A 15,281-nucleotide genomic window follows, 5' to 3' on the forward strand; every position below is an offset into this window, starting at 1 on the left:
CCACGTCTTTAATGCCAGAGTTTTACTCTGTGCCCAGGATCGCTCCCTGAGAGCGGCAGGGAGAGCAGCAGCTGGGGCGCAGCTCACAGGACCTGTTCCTCACCGCACTGACCCGGACAGCGACAGAAAACATGGGGGAAAAGGCCCAAAAACACCCCCAAATCCTCTCTCGCTAAATAATTTTTTTTTTTTTTTTTCCGAGAAAAGCCTCTCTCAGTGGAGCGCGGCTGCTGCCGTCCAGTTCCACCATCACCAACCAGTCCGGACTTGAGTTTCTAACCAGGGAAGAGGCTGGGTTTCTCCTTGAGGTTTTTTGGTTGGTTGGTTGGTCCTGTTTCGGGGGGTTTTAGGTATTTATATACAGCAAGTGAGCCTCTGAGGCTTATTTTTAGAGGTCTATTTAGCAGCCAGCGAATACATTAAGAAAATGCGCCCATGGCCGCAGGAATGTGCGGCGCGGCCGCGGGGGTTCAGCAGCTTAAAAACAAGGCGATGTGGGGGGAAACCATCGGTTTCCGAGAAATTTGGGGGCGAAGGGGAAAAGATATTGCTTAAAAAATTAGGGCATATTGATAAATCTTTATTGACAAAATATTGACAATGACATACTTCTTGGAAGTATATAGTGTGTTAGAATTCTAACAAATTAAACACAAAACACAAAAATATTTACATTCTGGTATAGGAGACATGAAGGAAACATTTGTCACTTTTTTTTCTTTTTTTTTTCTTTTTTTTTTTTTTAGTAGCTCTCTGATCTCGGAATATTATAAGGTCAGTGCTTGAAAATTGATTCAATGAAAATGGCCATTAAGAAAAAAAAAATCAATCCGCGATTTTAAGTCCCTTTTCTCTGGATCCTCCCAGCCTAGAAGGTGTTCCCACAGCCAAAACTGGTCGCTGGGTTTGTGTTTTGTTAATATTTTTTTAAAAAAGTAATCATCATCCGGTTTTGAAATGGGGATACAGTGGGGGGGGCAGATAATTCCATTTGATTCTTTTTTTTTTGCAGCAAAAGTTATGACCAACCCCAACCTCCCCCGCCCCCCCCCGCCTTTCCCTCCCATCCCTCCCCTCCCCACCGTGTTTGTCCATCCGGAAGGAACACTATGCTTTGTTACTGCTACTTCATTTAGCTTTCACAAACACTTTGACGCCAGAAGTTATCATAAAATGTTTACAGACTGCACATTTCTCGTAAAATAAAATTAAAAAGCACACAGAACCTGTCTCAAAGGGAAAAAAAATTACAATTCATTTCTGTCTTTAGGAACCGGAGTAATTTTTTTTCCTTTTTTTTTTTTTACTCTTTTTTTTTCTTTTTTTTTTTTTTTCCCCAGACGGCTTTACACATGCAATTCAAGTTTCTGAAACAGGTGTGGGTTTTGGCTGCTTATGGAAATTTCTCTTTAAAAGACGGAAAAAACCGTGAAGTGCAAAATGTCCCATAAGGTATTAATTTTTCTGGTTTGGTTGGGGGCTCTTTTTTTTTTTTCTTCTATTTTTTCTTTTAAAGATTTTTTTAATATATTTTTTAATTTTTTTTTACGTTATGTTTTTAAAAGTGGACTGCGATAAACGGAATACCTGTCAATCACCACGTCCCGGTGTTTTGGCTTTGATTGACAGATCCCCCTTTGCCAGAGCGGTGCCGGCAGTGCCACAGTTCGGAGCCCTCGCTGGCTGTCCCTCGCTCGCTCCCAGCTCCCTCCCAGGCGGGAATCGTGTTTAGATGAAGATCTCCGTGTCCTTCCCCGCACCGCCACGCCGCGGAGGTCGGGGGTGGGGGGGAATAAGCCTTTAACACTTTCGGTTGGTGGCGTGCTGGCTTTGAAAAGTCCAAAAAGTGCCAGTTTTTAATCGTCCGACGTGACGTCGATTTCCTCTGGACTGGCTTGTTTGGTGGCGATTCTCCACCGGTTAATGTGATGAGTCCCTTTTTTCTTCTGTTGTGAGTCTGAACCTTCCTCTTCCAACTTTTGCCGCTTAAACTTTGTCCGTCTGTTCTGAAACCATACTTTTACCTGCGGGGAGGAAAAGCACCGGGCGTTAATCCCACGCCTGCCCGGCCTCCGGCGCTGCCCTGGAACCGGGGAGATGCTCCGCTCCCGCCTGCTCCGTGGGCCACCGGGCCCGTGCTCTGTCCGCGGCGTGTCCCCACTGCTCCGTGCCCTGCTGTCACCCTGGCCAACCCTCGGCGGGAAAGGCACGGTCGGGCTGCCCCAAACACAACGCACCCAGAGCACCCAGGCGGGCAGGAGCGGGGCAGCCCTGGGGATGCTCACCTGGAGCTTCCGCGGGTGCGCAGACCCGAGCAGAGCCCAGGTAGCCCAGGCGTGGAGCTCGCCTGTGGGTTGTCACTTCCACAGCCTCGCAGCCCGGAGAGGCTCCGGGTCCCCGCTGCTGGCAAGGTGTCCCACGGCCTCCAACCCCGGGAGAGCTCCCACCTGCCCGGCAGAGCAAAGCAAAGACAGGCCCTGGTCCGTTCTAGCAGCATGGGGCTGGGGGGTTGGACGCACGGGATTTTTTCCTCGTGGAAAAGCGAATAAAATGTACAAAAATGCCCCAAATAGAAAAACGTCCATCACTCTCCGCAACATCTCCCTGGGACGCGCCGTCCAGGAGCAATCGCGGCGCGGTGAAACCGATAAGTGGCATCGTAAATACCCCTCTGATTTTGTTCAGCGCCGCGTACATCTGACTGAACCATCCAGCAGCTGACTTCAGTGCTTTAATTACAGATAGTATTGATCTGGGAGCTATCTCCAGGGCTGGCCACACTCCTTGTAGCGTCCAAAGGTAAACTTTTTTTTTTTTTTAATGCAGTTTAAACTCTGGTTCTGTCTGAAAGTGCCTGATAAAGGCCTCAGCAAGGGGGGGAAAGGGAACTGGAGCATTTTAATAAGCTGGTTTAACCCGCTTCGCTGCCTCTTCAGAACAGAGACCTGACTGGCCGGACACACATCTCTGCTGCATTTTCATATTCTCCAAAAGTCCCCCATTAAAAAGCTGAGCGGGGAACAAGGGGTGAGTTTAATTTGCTTTTAGTTTGCTAATTGAAGGGGAGGACGGTTCATTTCTGCACGCTGATCTCCCAAAAGGGAGCTCATTTGTAGGGGACTGGGGGTTTGACATCCGGACAAAAGACCCCAACCAGCTTCGGAATCAAGCAGCACAAAGACCACCTTAAATACAGCTTTCCAGTAGAAATAAGCCTGTGACCGGTCCCTTGTTAGGGGAACCTCATGAAAGTGGCGATCCCTTTTTATTGTTTTGTTAGGGAGACATTTTAAAACAAAAGCTCCAACCTCTTTATTGCTTTCCCCACGAAAAGGAGTTAAGAAAAAAAAAAAAAAGTGTTACAACTTAATCCGCCCGGAGAACGCTGTGTTTACTGGGAACTTTGAACTAGGCTGCGGCTGGGTATTTTGGCCTTTTTTTTTTTTTTTTTTTTTTTTTTTTTTTTTTTTTTTTTTGTACAGTGCCACATACTGTAGCAGAGACAATCCCCATCTGGAACCCTCTCTCCACGAGTCTCCTGGAAGGGGCACAGCACAAAACCCCGACACGACGACAACAACAACAAACAACAACCACCAATCCTCCAAACTCCTGCCTTTCTTCCGGCGGGGAGAAAACCGCGTGGAAAACGCCCTCGCAGAGGGCCCGGTCCGCGGCCGTCGGGGAGAGCCTGTGCCCGCCTCCGCCGCTGCTCTTGCCCGTTCTGTGCCGGCCCCGGTACCTGCCGAGACCCTCGGCCGGCACCACCGCGGCAGAAACATCGCCGAGAGTCCCGTCCCGTCCCGCCAGAGAGACCCAAAGAGTCTCCGGTGCGGTTCTGGCCCGCAGCCAGTCGGGGGGGGGGGGGGGAGGGGGGCGATGGAAGGGGTAAATGGTGGGATTCCTTGTGAATAATTTCTCTGCTTTTATTTTTTCATCTTCCTGCCCTCCTGAACCGGCTCGTCAAATCCCCTCTGCCGGCTAGAAACGAGTGAAAATTCATACGAGAAACTTGTGTTTCTGCTGTAGGGTCTTAAAGGGGAGATTCTTCCCCTCGCGCCTGCATTTGTTTTGGTGGTTTTTTTCTCCTGACATCGAACTCCTTCCTGAGGATCAGACCGGTCCCGCAGCAAAACGCTCGGACCCGCAGATCGCAGCTCTCGCCGCTACCTCCCCACTCGGGCCGAAGCTCCAGCCCCGGGGACCCCAAACCGCACCCCGAGCGCTGCGGGTCCCCACGTCCGGCCGAGGCACCGCCACCCTCGGCACGAGCCGTGAAATCCCCAACGGGAAAAGCATTTTCCGACACTCAGGCCAGGGGAGATCCCTCTCTCCACTCCACCGGTTCGGGAGTGGAGGCCTGAACACCCCTAGAATTTGCCCTTATCATGGCCCGAATCTCGGCCCGGCCGGGTGGGTTTTCCGAAGGAGATGCCGGTACTTTCGCTTTCCCGAGTGCCCCGTTCCCTGCTTCCCCCTTACCTGAGTTTCCGTGAGGCTGAGGCTGTGTGCCAGCTGTTTTCTCTCCGCTCCTACTACATAATGATTCTTCTCAAAGGCATGTTCCAGTCTCAGTAATTGGGATGGGGAGAAAGCTGTACGGATCCGTTTGGGTTTCCTGGCCAGTGCATTGTGCAATAGGAAGCTCTCCGGGCTGGTTTCATTCCCTGGGAAACAGGGTAAAACAGATTAGTAAAACTCCTTCCCCAATCGTACTCGACAACACTTTTCAGCTCAAGAATTTTTGTCTCCCACCATTACCCTCAGGATAAATCCAACTACAGTCCCTTTTTTTTATTTTTCAGCTCCTTTTTTGTATTGAATTTTTCTTTGATCAATACGTAGAGGGGAATGATAAATAAGCAGGGGGAGGAGAGGACTGGTAGAAATTAAAGTGCTAAAACACAACCTGGGGAGCACTACAGAAAAGAAAAAAGAAAAAGAATTGGCCAGAACGCTGCCGCGGGGTCTGCGGCTACACCTCACAGCTGCGCCCCTTCTCCTCGGCCACTGGAGCCTCATGTCTTTCCCTATTTGTTTGTTATTTCCATCTTCCCTTCGTGGCCAGCGGCTCTCGGGAAGCCTTGGCCGAGCCCCGTGAGTCTCCCTGGCCGCCCACAGGGCTCCGGGAGCTGCCCGCCTGCTCCCCTGGCCTGCCTCGGCTTCCCTCGCCCGAAACTTCGGCCGGAGCCTTTCTCCCTCCTCTTCCCTTCGTTTTGGCGGTGCGCTGCCTGCAGCGGGGCTGCCACCGCCGCCTTCCCGGCTCACTGACCCTCCCCGCTGCCTCGGCGGCGCTGGGAACCGGCGTGGAAATAAAGAACCAAACTCCGAGGAGGCCACAGAGCGGCCATCCCATCCCATCCCATCCCATCCTATCCCATTCCATCCCATCCCATTCCATTCCTGCCGGCCTGCACTGTAGCGGGGGCGGAAGCAGGGGGTGGTGAGCCAGGGCTTTTCGGTGGGCATTTCCCTCCGGGGTGTCCCTGTGCCTCTTCTCCGGGCTGGTCCTTCCAAGGTGGAAGCGGCACCGAGGGGCTCTCCCTGTAAGTGCTTTAAAAATCGTTGGAGGAGGAGGGTGTGTTTGAAATCAGGCTGTGGCTCAACACCAGGACATTTCCGCCTTTCATCTACCCCTCGTTACCAATCGCCTGGTGCCTGCGACAAATAATTTGGTGAGCGAAACCTGTAATTTTGTTCTGAAAGGGTAATAATCCATTTTGTGTCTCAGACCGCCTGGCTTCGGAGAGAGCGGCTCCTTTTCCAACCCGGCTGCTGCGGCCCGGCTGTGGAAGGCCAGGGAAAATGCAACATGCAGGTGGTTTGTTTTCGTTCCCAATTAATAAATAAAAATACAAGGGAAGAAAAGACAGATGGATCCCTGCGAGTGGAGGCTGATTTTTCTGGTTTTTTTTGTTTGTTGGTTTGGCTATAATGAGAGTGGCAGAAGCTGGACCCACTGCGGGAGAAATCGGCTCCCCCTTCGGAGAAGACGCCGCCGGTTACAAAGGGTTAAACAAGGGGGGTTTTATTGATTGTCCGCCATTGGATTCGGTTATTTCCCTTCAGCTGGTTATTAACGGCTTGGCATTTGGAGCCCCTCGCTGACCGCACGGTCGGGATCGCCCTCCGCGCCCCTTCCCTGGCTGTCCTCCGCAGCCCCATCTCCCCGCGCTGCTCCGGCGCTGGGATTAATTCCCCTCACACACTCCCCTCCTCCTTTCTCTGGGGTTCGCTTCGTTTATTCCCCTCTAACAAGGGCAGCGGCCGGACTTGGGGCGGCGGCGGGGGCTTCCAGCGGCCCCGCAGCTCGGCCCCGGCAGCCGGGCGGGCACCGCCGCCTTCCCGGGGGAACCTCAGCCTCACCATTCCCCGCTCCCAGCGGCCGCTTCCTTCGGGGGCTCCTCTCTAGCTCTTAACACACCGGAACAAAAAAATATCCACCTTTTCGTCTGCTTTTAATGGGGGCAGAAAGCTTAATGGGGAAGTCCCAGCCGGCCTTGCTTTCCCGCTTGCCCCCCTCTTCCCGGGAAACCAAAACAAACCGGGAAAAGCAGCAAAACAAAACCAAGCCCAAGCCCCTCGGCTCTGACAGCCCTTCCAAGTTTGGCGGAGGGGGAGACAGGGACAAAAGACCCCGGGCCCGGCCGAGCCGAGCCTTCCGCTCCGGGCAGGGGCCGCCCGCCCACCCGCCGTCCCCCGGCATCCGCACGGCGGGAGGATGCAGGGCTGGATCGGAAGGAGGAGAAAAGTTGCACGTACCTTGGAACCTGTGGCCCAGATACCGGTAGCGGTGTATTAGCCACGGGTAGAAGGTGGAGGGGTCCCTTTGCTGCGAGGCGAAGAGCGGGTGCGTGGAGTGCGAAGCAGGCAGAGGGTGGGCGGCCAGGGCGTGAGGAGGGGGCACAGGATGGACCGGCACGGCCGGGTTCGGCGGGTGGGAGACGGCCTCTGCAAAGACCAAGTCCGGGTTGGAGTAGACCCCCCTGCCAGTGGAGTGGAAGCCGTTGAGAAAAGGGTTCATCGGGCTGGAATTGGCATAGCTGAGCGCCGCCGGCCGGATAGGATCCTCGGAGCGAGACGCGGGCAAGGGGCTGTCTTTGGCCACCAGCGACTCGATGGTGAAACACCGCTTGGGTGTGGGCTGAAACATGCTGCCGCGACGAGAGTCCCCGACCCAATCTCTGCCCGTCTCTCTCTGGTGCGCGGGAGACGATCCGGGGAAGTTTGCAGCAGGGAGTGACTTGAGGAGGGATAGATACACACATAAATAGACAGGGGCTGGAGGAAAAGGAGGCAGCGGCAGCCAGCGGTACCCAAAAGGGAGACACACACACGCACCACGCACACACTCACACACACACACAGGAAAAAAAAAAGAAAAAAAAAAAAAGAAAAAAAAAAAGTTGCTGGGAGAAGTTTCCCTCCTGCAAGGAAAAGGCGGTCGCGCCCCCCCTCCCCCCCTAAGTCCAAAGACAATCCATGGATGTGATCGGCCCCTTCACAAGTTGTGCAAACGATTTGTTAGTTCATGAGCCTAATTAGTGCTGGGATCACATAAACAGCTTCCTCTGAAGCCTGGTAAATGGCTTGATGATTGGTCGCTATTACTCGCCTTGAGGTTGAAGGGGGAGACTCTTTAAAGTGCGTCAGAGGGGAGGCGAGCGCCGGGCAGCGCCATCGGGAGGGATGGAGCCGCGGATCGGAGTGCGGCGGGAGCGCGCCCGCCAGCGCGGGGGGAGCGCGCCGCAGCCGCCCCCGCCCCGCCGCCGCCCCCGCGCCCGGCCCCGCTTCGCTCCGCGCCCCTCCGCAGCCGCGCTGCCCTCCCTCCCCCGCCGCCGCTCGGAGAACAAGGTAGGCGGAAGGGGGCCGGGGGTGGAGGGGGCTCGGCGGGACAGGAGATGGGGGGCCTTGCATCCCCTGGGGTGGGGGCAGGGGGGAGTTGGGCTGCTCCGCCAGCGCGACACCCCTGTCCCTTCCACCTCTCGGGTACTGTCGGCCCGGCGAGGTTACCTTGGTCGGCCCCGGGGCGTCGGGGAGAGATACCCCGCTTGGGTAAGATTTCGTGCCGGTGAGAGAACGGGTCGTCGTCCTCCTTCTCCGAACTTATTTATTTCTCCTTCGCTCCTCCGCGCTGCCCGCACCGCGCGGCGCGGAGCACAAAGCGCAGGGCGGCCGCATCGTGCAAAGCTGGGACACGCCGGGCTCTCGCCGACGGGACAGGGGATCGAGTCTCCGGTTCCAGCCTTGTCCGTATTTTCGCGTTTACCTTTGGGTCCGGAGATGATTTTAGGGCTGAGTTCTCCTCCTCCCATTGGCTGGAGCCGCAGAATAATTATGATCACATTCTAATACTCTTGGCTGGTGCTTACTGTTTATTGGTAGTTAAGGATCTATTATCTATTCATCAGCCTCCCATTTTTGCCAATTACATTCTTCTAAAGTGAAGTACCAGCAGGTATTTTGCACATTTACAATTAATGATAAAAAAATCTGGCGTACTTTAAATCTATTACGCCGCTGTGTAATTTATCTTAAAGATGCGGAATTGCTAATGTAAATTAATGTTTCTGTCGAACCAAGGGATGGGGGGAGTCTTAAAACCAGTCTAGCGTTTCTTTCCTTTGCTCTCGGACGTTGTTTTCTGTTTTCTTTCCACTTTATACACTAAAAATCCGTTACTTCTCTGCATTAAATTACGCTAAAAAACAAATCGCCGTCTAAATGGTTGTTTCCAGTAAAGGGCGAGGTGAATTCTATTCTCCTTTGCCGTTCTCTGCTAAAAGCATCTGTTCCCAGCTTGCCGATATTTTTAACACAATACCAAATCGACGGGCTAAATATAAGTGACAAAACACTGTTGGGCACGCAAAGATGCTGCTGTTCTTGCGCCTTTGTTCGAGGCCGTGTTTCCCTTTGTGTACCCCGGGCTGTGTGCACTTTGTGGAGGGACAAGTTCACTTTCTGTAGGAAATGTAAATCTGATCTCCAGGCGTGGGGCGGCTGCACGTATAGACATCCACAGCCACACGTGCGTGCCAGCGCAGAGCAGAGTGAGCTTCACACGGCGGAACTCGAGTCTTTGGGCAGATTTTGCTGCGAGGTGCCGTACTCCCAGGTCTCACACGTTTGGGAAAACCTTTCCTGCCCGAAGACACCAGAGCGCAGAGCTCCGGCCCCGCTGAGCTGAGAGAGCCGAGCAAGGGAGAGAAGGATTTGCCTTCAGCCCCACTCGTGTCCCTCGCTAGTATCTTAACTTTTTAAGTCCCCTCACCCCTTCTCCGTGCAACTTTTTTTCCCCTCAAGAGGTGATTATTATGCCTTTTTTCGAAAAGACCTGGGGTTATAGACACGAGCAAGGATGAGAAAGTGCCCTAAATAAGGACGGGTGTTTGATGTGCTGATTTCGACTGGGGTCTTGGTTCCAGAGCACTGAAAAAGAAAAAAAAAAAAAAAAAAAAAAAAAAAAAAAAAAAAAAGAGGAAAAAAAAAAAAAAGAGAGAGAAACTTCTCCTTCTCTTCTCCTAGGAAGAACAGTGTTCTGCATCTGCGTATTTACACTTCTCCGGGACTGAAGAATGAATCTGAATTGGAAAAATTTCAAGTCCTTTTTTTTTTTTCTTTTTTTTTTTTTTTTCCCTCTCCTTTCCAGACATCCTGACATAATCACGGGGCTCCTTTGAAAACTGCATCGAGTAATTTAGCACTTGGGGAGGGAGGAATTATATCCGTTTGAAAAGAAACTTCACACACGCAGAACCTCCAAAACGATCGATAAATTTCCCTCGACCTTCTTTATCGCCGGGGAAATATCCTCTAACCTAAAATTCCTCTCCGAAGTGGGGGTCCCGTTGTTTTGGAGCTGAACGGAGGAGGCTGCGCTTGCAGTGGGGAACTCTCCACGGCCAAGTCCGAATTTTTTTTTTTTTAATTTTTTTTGGAAAAGCGAGTGATCTCGGCCGCAGCACCCTGGAGGTCTGCGCCCTGCTCGCTCTCTGTGCTCTGTACATACGTACACATATCTGTGTGCATGCTGTGTGTGTGTGCGGGGAATACACCCAGGCAGAGGAACAGCAAAAAGAGCCTGGAGAACACAAGCTTTCCCTGGGTTTTGTCACAGATAAAACAGGCCGGGTACAGTGAGAACAAAAAACCAAAAGGGCTCGGGATGGGATTTCCCAGAATTTTTCCTCTTCTCCCTAAATTTTTCTATCATTCTCGCACTCGTCGCCGTTTCTGGTGGGCGCCTCCCGCGCAGCCCCGGCCTCTGCTGGCCCGGCCGCTGCCGCTGAGCTCCAGCCCGGCCTGCCCCGGGAACACCTCCCGAAGCCCCTTCTCTTGAACTTTTCCTGCCCAAGGTCTTGACAGGCTGCTCTCGCTGTCCTCTTGGCGTCTACATGGAGAAAACCTGGCAGGGGCTCCCTTCCCAGCAACCCCCGATCTGCTCCAAGCGCACCGAGAGGCAGCCTCTCTCGGAGGGAGGGGTGCGCTACACTCGCAGTCAAATTACATGGCTGGCCTCAAAGGCACTGGATCCGGATTTCCAAAGTAATACTCATCTTTTAAAAGCCGAGCCAAGAAGAAATTGCGAGGAAGGTCTCAGATGCGGGGACCTCGGGGTAAGATGGTTATTCACGGGCTAAACCAGGCTGAACTTTCGCGGATGTGGGGGTGGCGGTGAGGGAAGTTTCAGCCTCCCCTTAACTTTCTTTTCCAAGTGAGATCTGCCTCCCCTTTTTCCTTTCCTGTCCCAGAGATTCACGCACACAGCAGACAGGAAAGGTGACTTAGGCAGGTCGTGTCTGGCGTGGGGCTGAGTGAGTTAAAGAAGAGGGTGAAATGCCTAATTTAATTATTTGCTGGACGCTCTAAACCCTACTCAGTACGTCTAAGCCTACTGCGAGTCCTTCGCAAAAGCGCCGTGCTCGGCAGGCGTGACGGGCCGGGCCGGGCCGAGCCGGGCCGAGCCGGGTTCCCAGGACCCGGGCCGGGCTGCGGGGCTGTGGAGAGCCCGGGGCCGGGCACCGGAACCTCCGCCGAGCAGGTGGATTCCGTCCGCAGCCGGCCCCGAGCAGCGGGAGCCACGCGTGGGCAGGGCCTTGCTCCCCAGGTGTCCTGGGATCCTGGGTGGGACGGACACACGGGATGCTTCCTACGGACCTCCCCATCGAGGAGACCAACCCTGAAAACCTCAGCCCTCTATTTGGGCCCCAGAGCTGGAGCCGCCGGGGTCTCGTTTCAGGAGCAGAGCACCGGGGCCGGGACCAGGAGCAGGAAAAGGCCATGCTGCCCGGATTGCTCTCACCGACCCGGGAACAGCGATCGGGCGAGGTTGCTTTAGTTTTTCTCTTTTGGACGCTAATCCAGGGCCCCGAGCCCTCTCGCTCCCGCACCGGCGCCGCTTGCGCTCAGCACAGCCCTGCCCCGCTGCTCTCCCGCGGGTTGTTTTCGTCCGGAGGGTGCCGGACTCGCGGTCCCAACACAATATCATTAACACGGGACATCCATTACCCCCGGCTTTACACGCGAAGCCCTAACCAGCACTCATCCGTGCCAGACCTTTTAAACATCAACACGTGCTGGGGAAGCGGGAGGAAATCCCCGCATCTGCGGGCGGGCGCGGTGAGCAGCGCGGTACCGGGAGCGCGTGCAGGGCCGGGCCGGGCCGGGCCGGGCCAAGGGGGCTGGCAGCACTGCCCGTACTCCGCTGCCGCCGTTCCCCCGGCGCTCCCGGGCCGGTCCCGCCCGCTGCGCGGGGCGCGGGCACGGGGCCGCGGGCGCGCATCCGCGGGGCGGCAGCGCCCCCTGCCGGCCGCCGCGCAGCTCCCGCCGCCCGCGGCCCCGCCGCCGGTAACGGATCCCGGACGGGCCCCACCGCTCCCGAGCTCCCCGGTCCCGTCCAAAAACCTCCAGGAGCATTGAGGCCGCTTAATGTGTCTATTAATAAAAGTAATCAAGGCCTAAAGGGCTTTTTCTTTTCCTTTTTTTTTTTTTTTTGGGGGGGGGGTGGTGTTGTTCTGTTTTGGATTTTGTTTGGGTTTTATTTGTTTGTTTTGAGAAAGTTCCACTCGTGTGTATTCACACACCTCCACGCACACGCACTCCAAACTCTCCTCGGTGAGTTGGCAGAGCGCTTGGTTTGTACTGCTCACCGAGCGACCCAGCATATCTGAAATCCGTCCCTGTGGGGCAGCCACCGGGACAGCTGGGTCCAAACTCTGCATCCAGACCCTGAACTTATTTTCTCACTTTGACCAAAATCTTCGCTTGTGCCACGCCGTGTACTGCGACTTCTCGTGCGTGGTGTGATACAGGCGGGAGGGCTTGGAAAAGGCGTCTGTCTTTCCTGCCCGCCTGTCCGGTTGACCCGCGGGGTCTATCCCGAAGGAATGGGTCCCGTGGGGACTCCCGTGGGCTCGGAAACGCTGGCTTGTCGGCGGTGTGGTCCCCGAGTTACAGCCCGTTTCCAGCTCTGAGTGCTGAATTCGTGGAAGATAAACTGGCTTTGCCCGGCACGGGCTACCGGGGCAAGCCCTGAGCTTGTGGGTTTCTGAGCACCTGTGTCAGCCACGGGGGCTCTTTCTTTCTTTTGGTGAAAGTTCGTCTGACTGAAAAAAAAGAAAAAAAAATTAAAAAAGGAAAAGATATAAAAGCAGAGGCAGAGTTGCAGGCCAGCCAGGGACTGCAGGTGTCCGCGCTCAAGACATCCCGTGGGAAACCGCTCGTCTCGCATGGGAACGAAAAGGTGCCCAAGCCCCCACTGATGCGGAGGCTGCGTGGGAAGAACGTGCGGGAGATGCTCTTCCACCTGGTGCTTGTTTGTCTTAGCGTACCAAAACAGGAACTCAGTGTCCGCGACATCAACCCCCGCTCTACACCTGGGCGGGACGTCCAGTGCCCTGAACGGGTCTGGGGGGACACCGGGGGACACGGCGGGGCACGGGGGCACCCCGCGGGTGCGCAGCACTCTCTGCCCTGCGCCGTGAGGAGCTGCTTTGCATTCCCGGCTTGTCTCGTTCCCCATCTCAGACCGCAGTGCTCCCCATCAGTGCCGAGCTCCTCCTGTGCAGGCGCGGGGCTCCGTCCTGCCCGGGGGCCCCGCAGGTCCCGCAGCGCAGCCCCAGCACCCGCCGGGAGCGGCCGAGGGCGGGCAGAGACATTTGGCGGCGGGAGAGATCCTGCCCGAGGAGGGGGCTGTAGTTACAGACTTTCCTAAACTTTCCTCCGGACCTCACCGCAGACCGTACGGGAATGGGGAGAAGAAAACTAAATCGTGTCTTCAAAAGCAAAAGCTTTGTTTCTAAGGGAAAACAGAAAATCACTACATAATTTACCACGAGTTCTGTTAGACACTTTTTGGTACTACTGAGATACTTTTAGTTTCTCGTTCAGGCTTTCAATTTTGTGAATTATTCCATTTTAACTTGCTCCTAGAGAGCCCGATCCCGCGGACCAGTCTAAATTTGCTTTGCATTTCACGAAGAGTTTTTTTCTGGGCAACGGAGAAGGTCATCTCTTTTTTCCAGTGCTTCCTGACCTGGCTTGGGGAGAGCCTGGAACGAAGTTAGCTCCACTGGGGGTCAGCTCCCTCTCCTCCCTTTGCATGGTCGGGGTTTTTTTGGGGTTTAGGGGTTGTTTTTGTTTTGTTTTGTTTTTTAACTTTTGTGTGTGTACGTGTGTCCACTCTTGTCCATCCTTTGGGGAAATTTGAGTTTGCAAAGAGCAGAGGGTTTTTCAGAGTGATTCTCTCTGCATCCTCCCGCAAGCCCGTCCATCCACCCGAGTTATCTTTCTTCTGATGAACTGCATGAGTCACAAAGAGTTCGCAAGTGAAAGAGAGCTATCAACTCCCAAATAACTCTCAAAGCTTCTAATATTTAGCGACTAAATATTAGCACATGAAAATGTCATTGAGGACACTAATTAATACGTATTTCATTTCAAAACATGCTTTTTTTTTTTTTCCTTTTTATTTTTTTCGAGGACCTCAAGTACATAATTGCTAGTTGCGGCATCCTGGAATACGAATATAAGTATCCAGCTTTGCAACACATAACCTCACTGAATTCCTTCATTTGCTAATGTGTTCCCAAATATTCAAGCTCACAGGGATGTGCACGCTGTGGAAGTCATACAGAGTGCAATAAAACAGAACTCCTAAACCAAGATTAGGCGGTTTTTCTGGATGTTCCAGGCCTCCGAAGCCCGGGGTTGTTTTTTTATACATGCATAATGTATGTCAAAACACAGACATGGGGGCTTTTTCTTAAACTCTGTGTGTGATTCCATCGGCTTCCCGCTCCGCTACTTTGCTTCCATCCAACAACTTTTTCCATAGATTAGTTCCGAGCTAAGAGTGCTTTTACGGACTTATTTTTTCTTTCTTTCTTTCTTTCCTCGCCGAGACGGAAACAAAATAGGGAAAAGGCTTTTTCCGGAGTTTTAGAAAACATCACCTCGGTGAAGTGCACAGATGAGGGAATACCTGGCCAGAGGTGCTGCCTTTCCCCGCGTCGCTTGGCTGGCCATTCCCCTGGGGCAATGCAGGTCTCTCATCGTTTGTCCGTCTCTTTTAGCCGCAGGAACCCCGGCAAAGGTCAGGCCGCTGCGGGGAGTCGCTGCTTGGCGCCCGCCTGCGCGCACCCAGCTCCGCGGGCGAGCAGCGCGCTGCGGGGGCACACCGACCGTGCTGCTCCGTCCAGCCCTTCACAGCCGCCAGGTCTCCCCGCCAGCACTCAGACACAGCGGTGGGTGTCAGGGCCGGGCTGGAATAGCCGCTGCCAGGAGAGGAGTACGAGCGCCCTGCCCGAGTCGGTGCTGGCCGGGCACGGAGCGGGGCTGCGGCACGGAGGGAGCCCGGGGAGCTGCGGGACACGGTTCCTCTCTCCTCTTTCCGGCCGTGAAAGCTGCAGGAGCAGCAGCCGGGAATCGAAAGTGACCCTCTCTCCCGACTCCCGCCAGGTCTGCGCTGTTTGTTGCTGCGATCCAACGAAAGTCTGAACTTGAGCGATAATTTTCTCCATATGGGCAAGAGAGCGCGCACACGGCGGTTCTCTCCACAAATCACCTACCTCCGATTTGTTGTACTTTCCACAAACAGTTACAGGGGGAATAAATGAAATAAAAATGAAAAGGAAGGAGGGGGAGGAAAAAAAAGATGTTATGGTAAAGAATGTGGTTTTTTTGACCGCAGGTCGGAAAATGCAACCGGTGCCTCACCGCGCACCGGCGAGGGGCGGGCGCGCTGCTGCCCGCAGGCTCCGGCCGAGAGCCGCGGGTGT

General features: G+C 54.3%; 1 protein-coding gene across 1 annotated transcript; it reads right to left on the bottom strand.

Annotated features, from left to right (window-relative positions):
* Nucleotides 1–564: 564 nt before the first annotated feature.
* On the bottom strand, nucleotides 565–8,249 carry EMX2 (empty spiracles homeobox 2). The gene is made up of 4 exons (XM_066190854.1): nucleotides 8,014–8,249; nucleotides 6,763–7,243; nucleotides 4,483–4,667; nucleotides 565–2,024 (listed from the first exon to the last, which is right to left on the bottom strand). The coding sequence occupies exons 2-4, from the start codon at nucleotides 7,151–7,153 to the stop codon at nucleotides 1,857–1,859; spliced, it is 744 nt and encodes a 247-aa protein (XP_066046951.1). The 5' UTR covers nucleotides 7,154–7,243; nucleotides 8,014–8,249; the 3' UTR covers nucleotides 565–1,856.
* Nucleotides 8,250–15,281: the final 7,032 nt, after the last annotated feature.

This window comes from Chamaea fasciata, unplaced genomic scaffold, assembly GCF_029207755.1.
Source record: "Chamaea fasciata isolate MVZ Bird 193981 ecotype frontalis unplaced genomic scaffold, bChaFas1.0.hap1 SCAF_9, whole genome shotgun sequence".
NCBI lineage: Eukaryota > Metazoa > Chordata > Aves > Passeriformes > Sylviidae > Chamaea > Chamaea fasciata.

Excerpts from the sequence above, each read along its gene's own strand:
- EMX2 (XM_066190854.1), bottom strand. The coding sequence starts at position 7,153 with ATGTTTCAGCCCACACCCAAGCGGTGTTTCACCATCGAGTCGCTGGTG. Across the intron at positions 4,668-6,762 it reads TCTGGGCCACAGGTTCCAAG|GGAATGAAACCAGCCCGGAG; the intron begins GTACGTGCAACT and ends CCTGTTTCCCAG. Across the intron at positions 2,025-4,482 it reads TCAGCCTCACGGAAACTCAG|GTAAAAGTATGGTTTCAGAA; the intron begins GTAAGGGGGAAG and ends TCCTCCCCGCAG.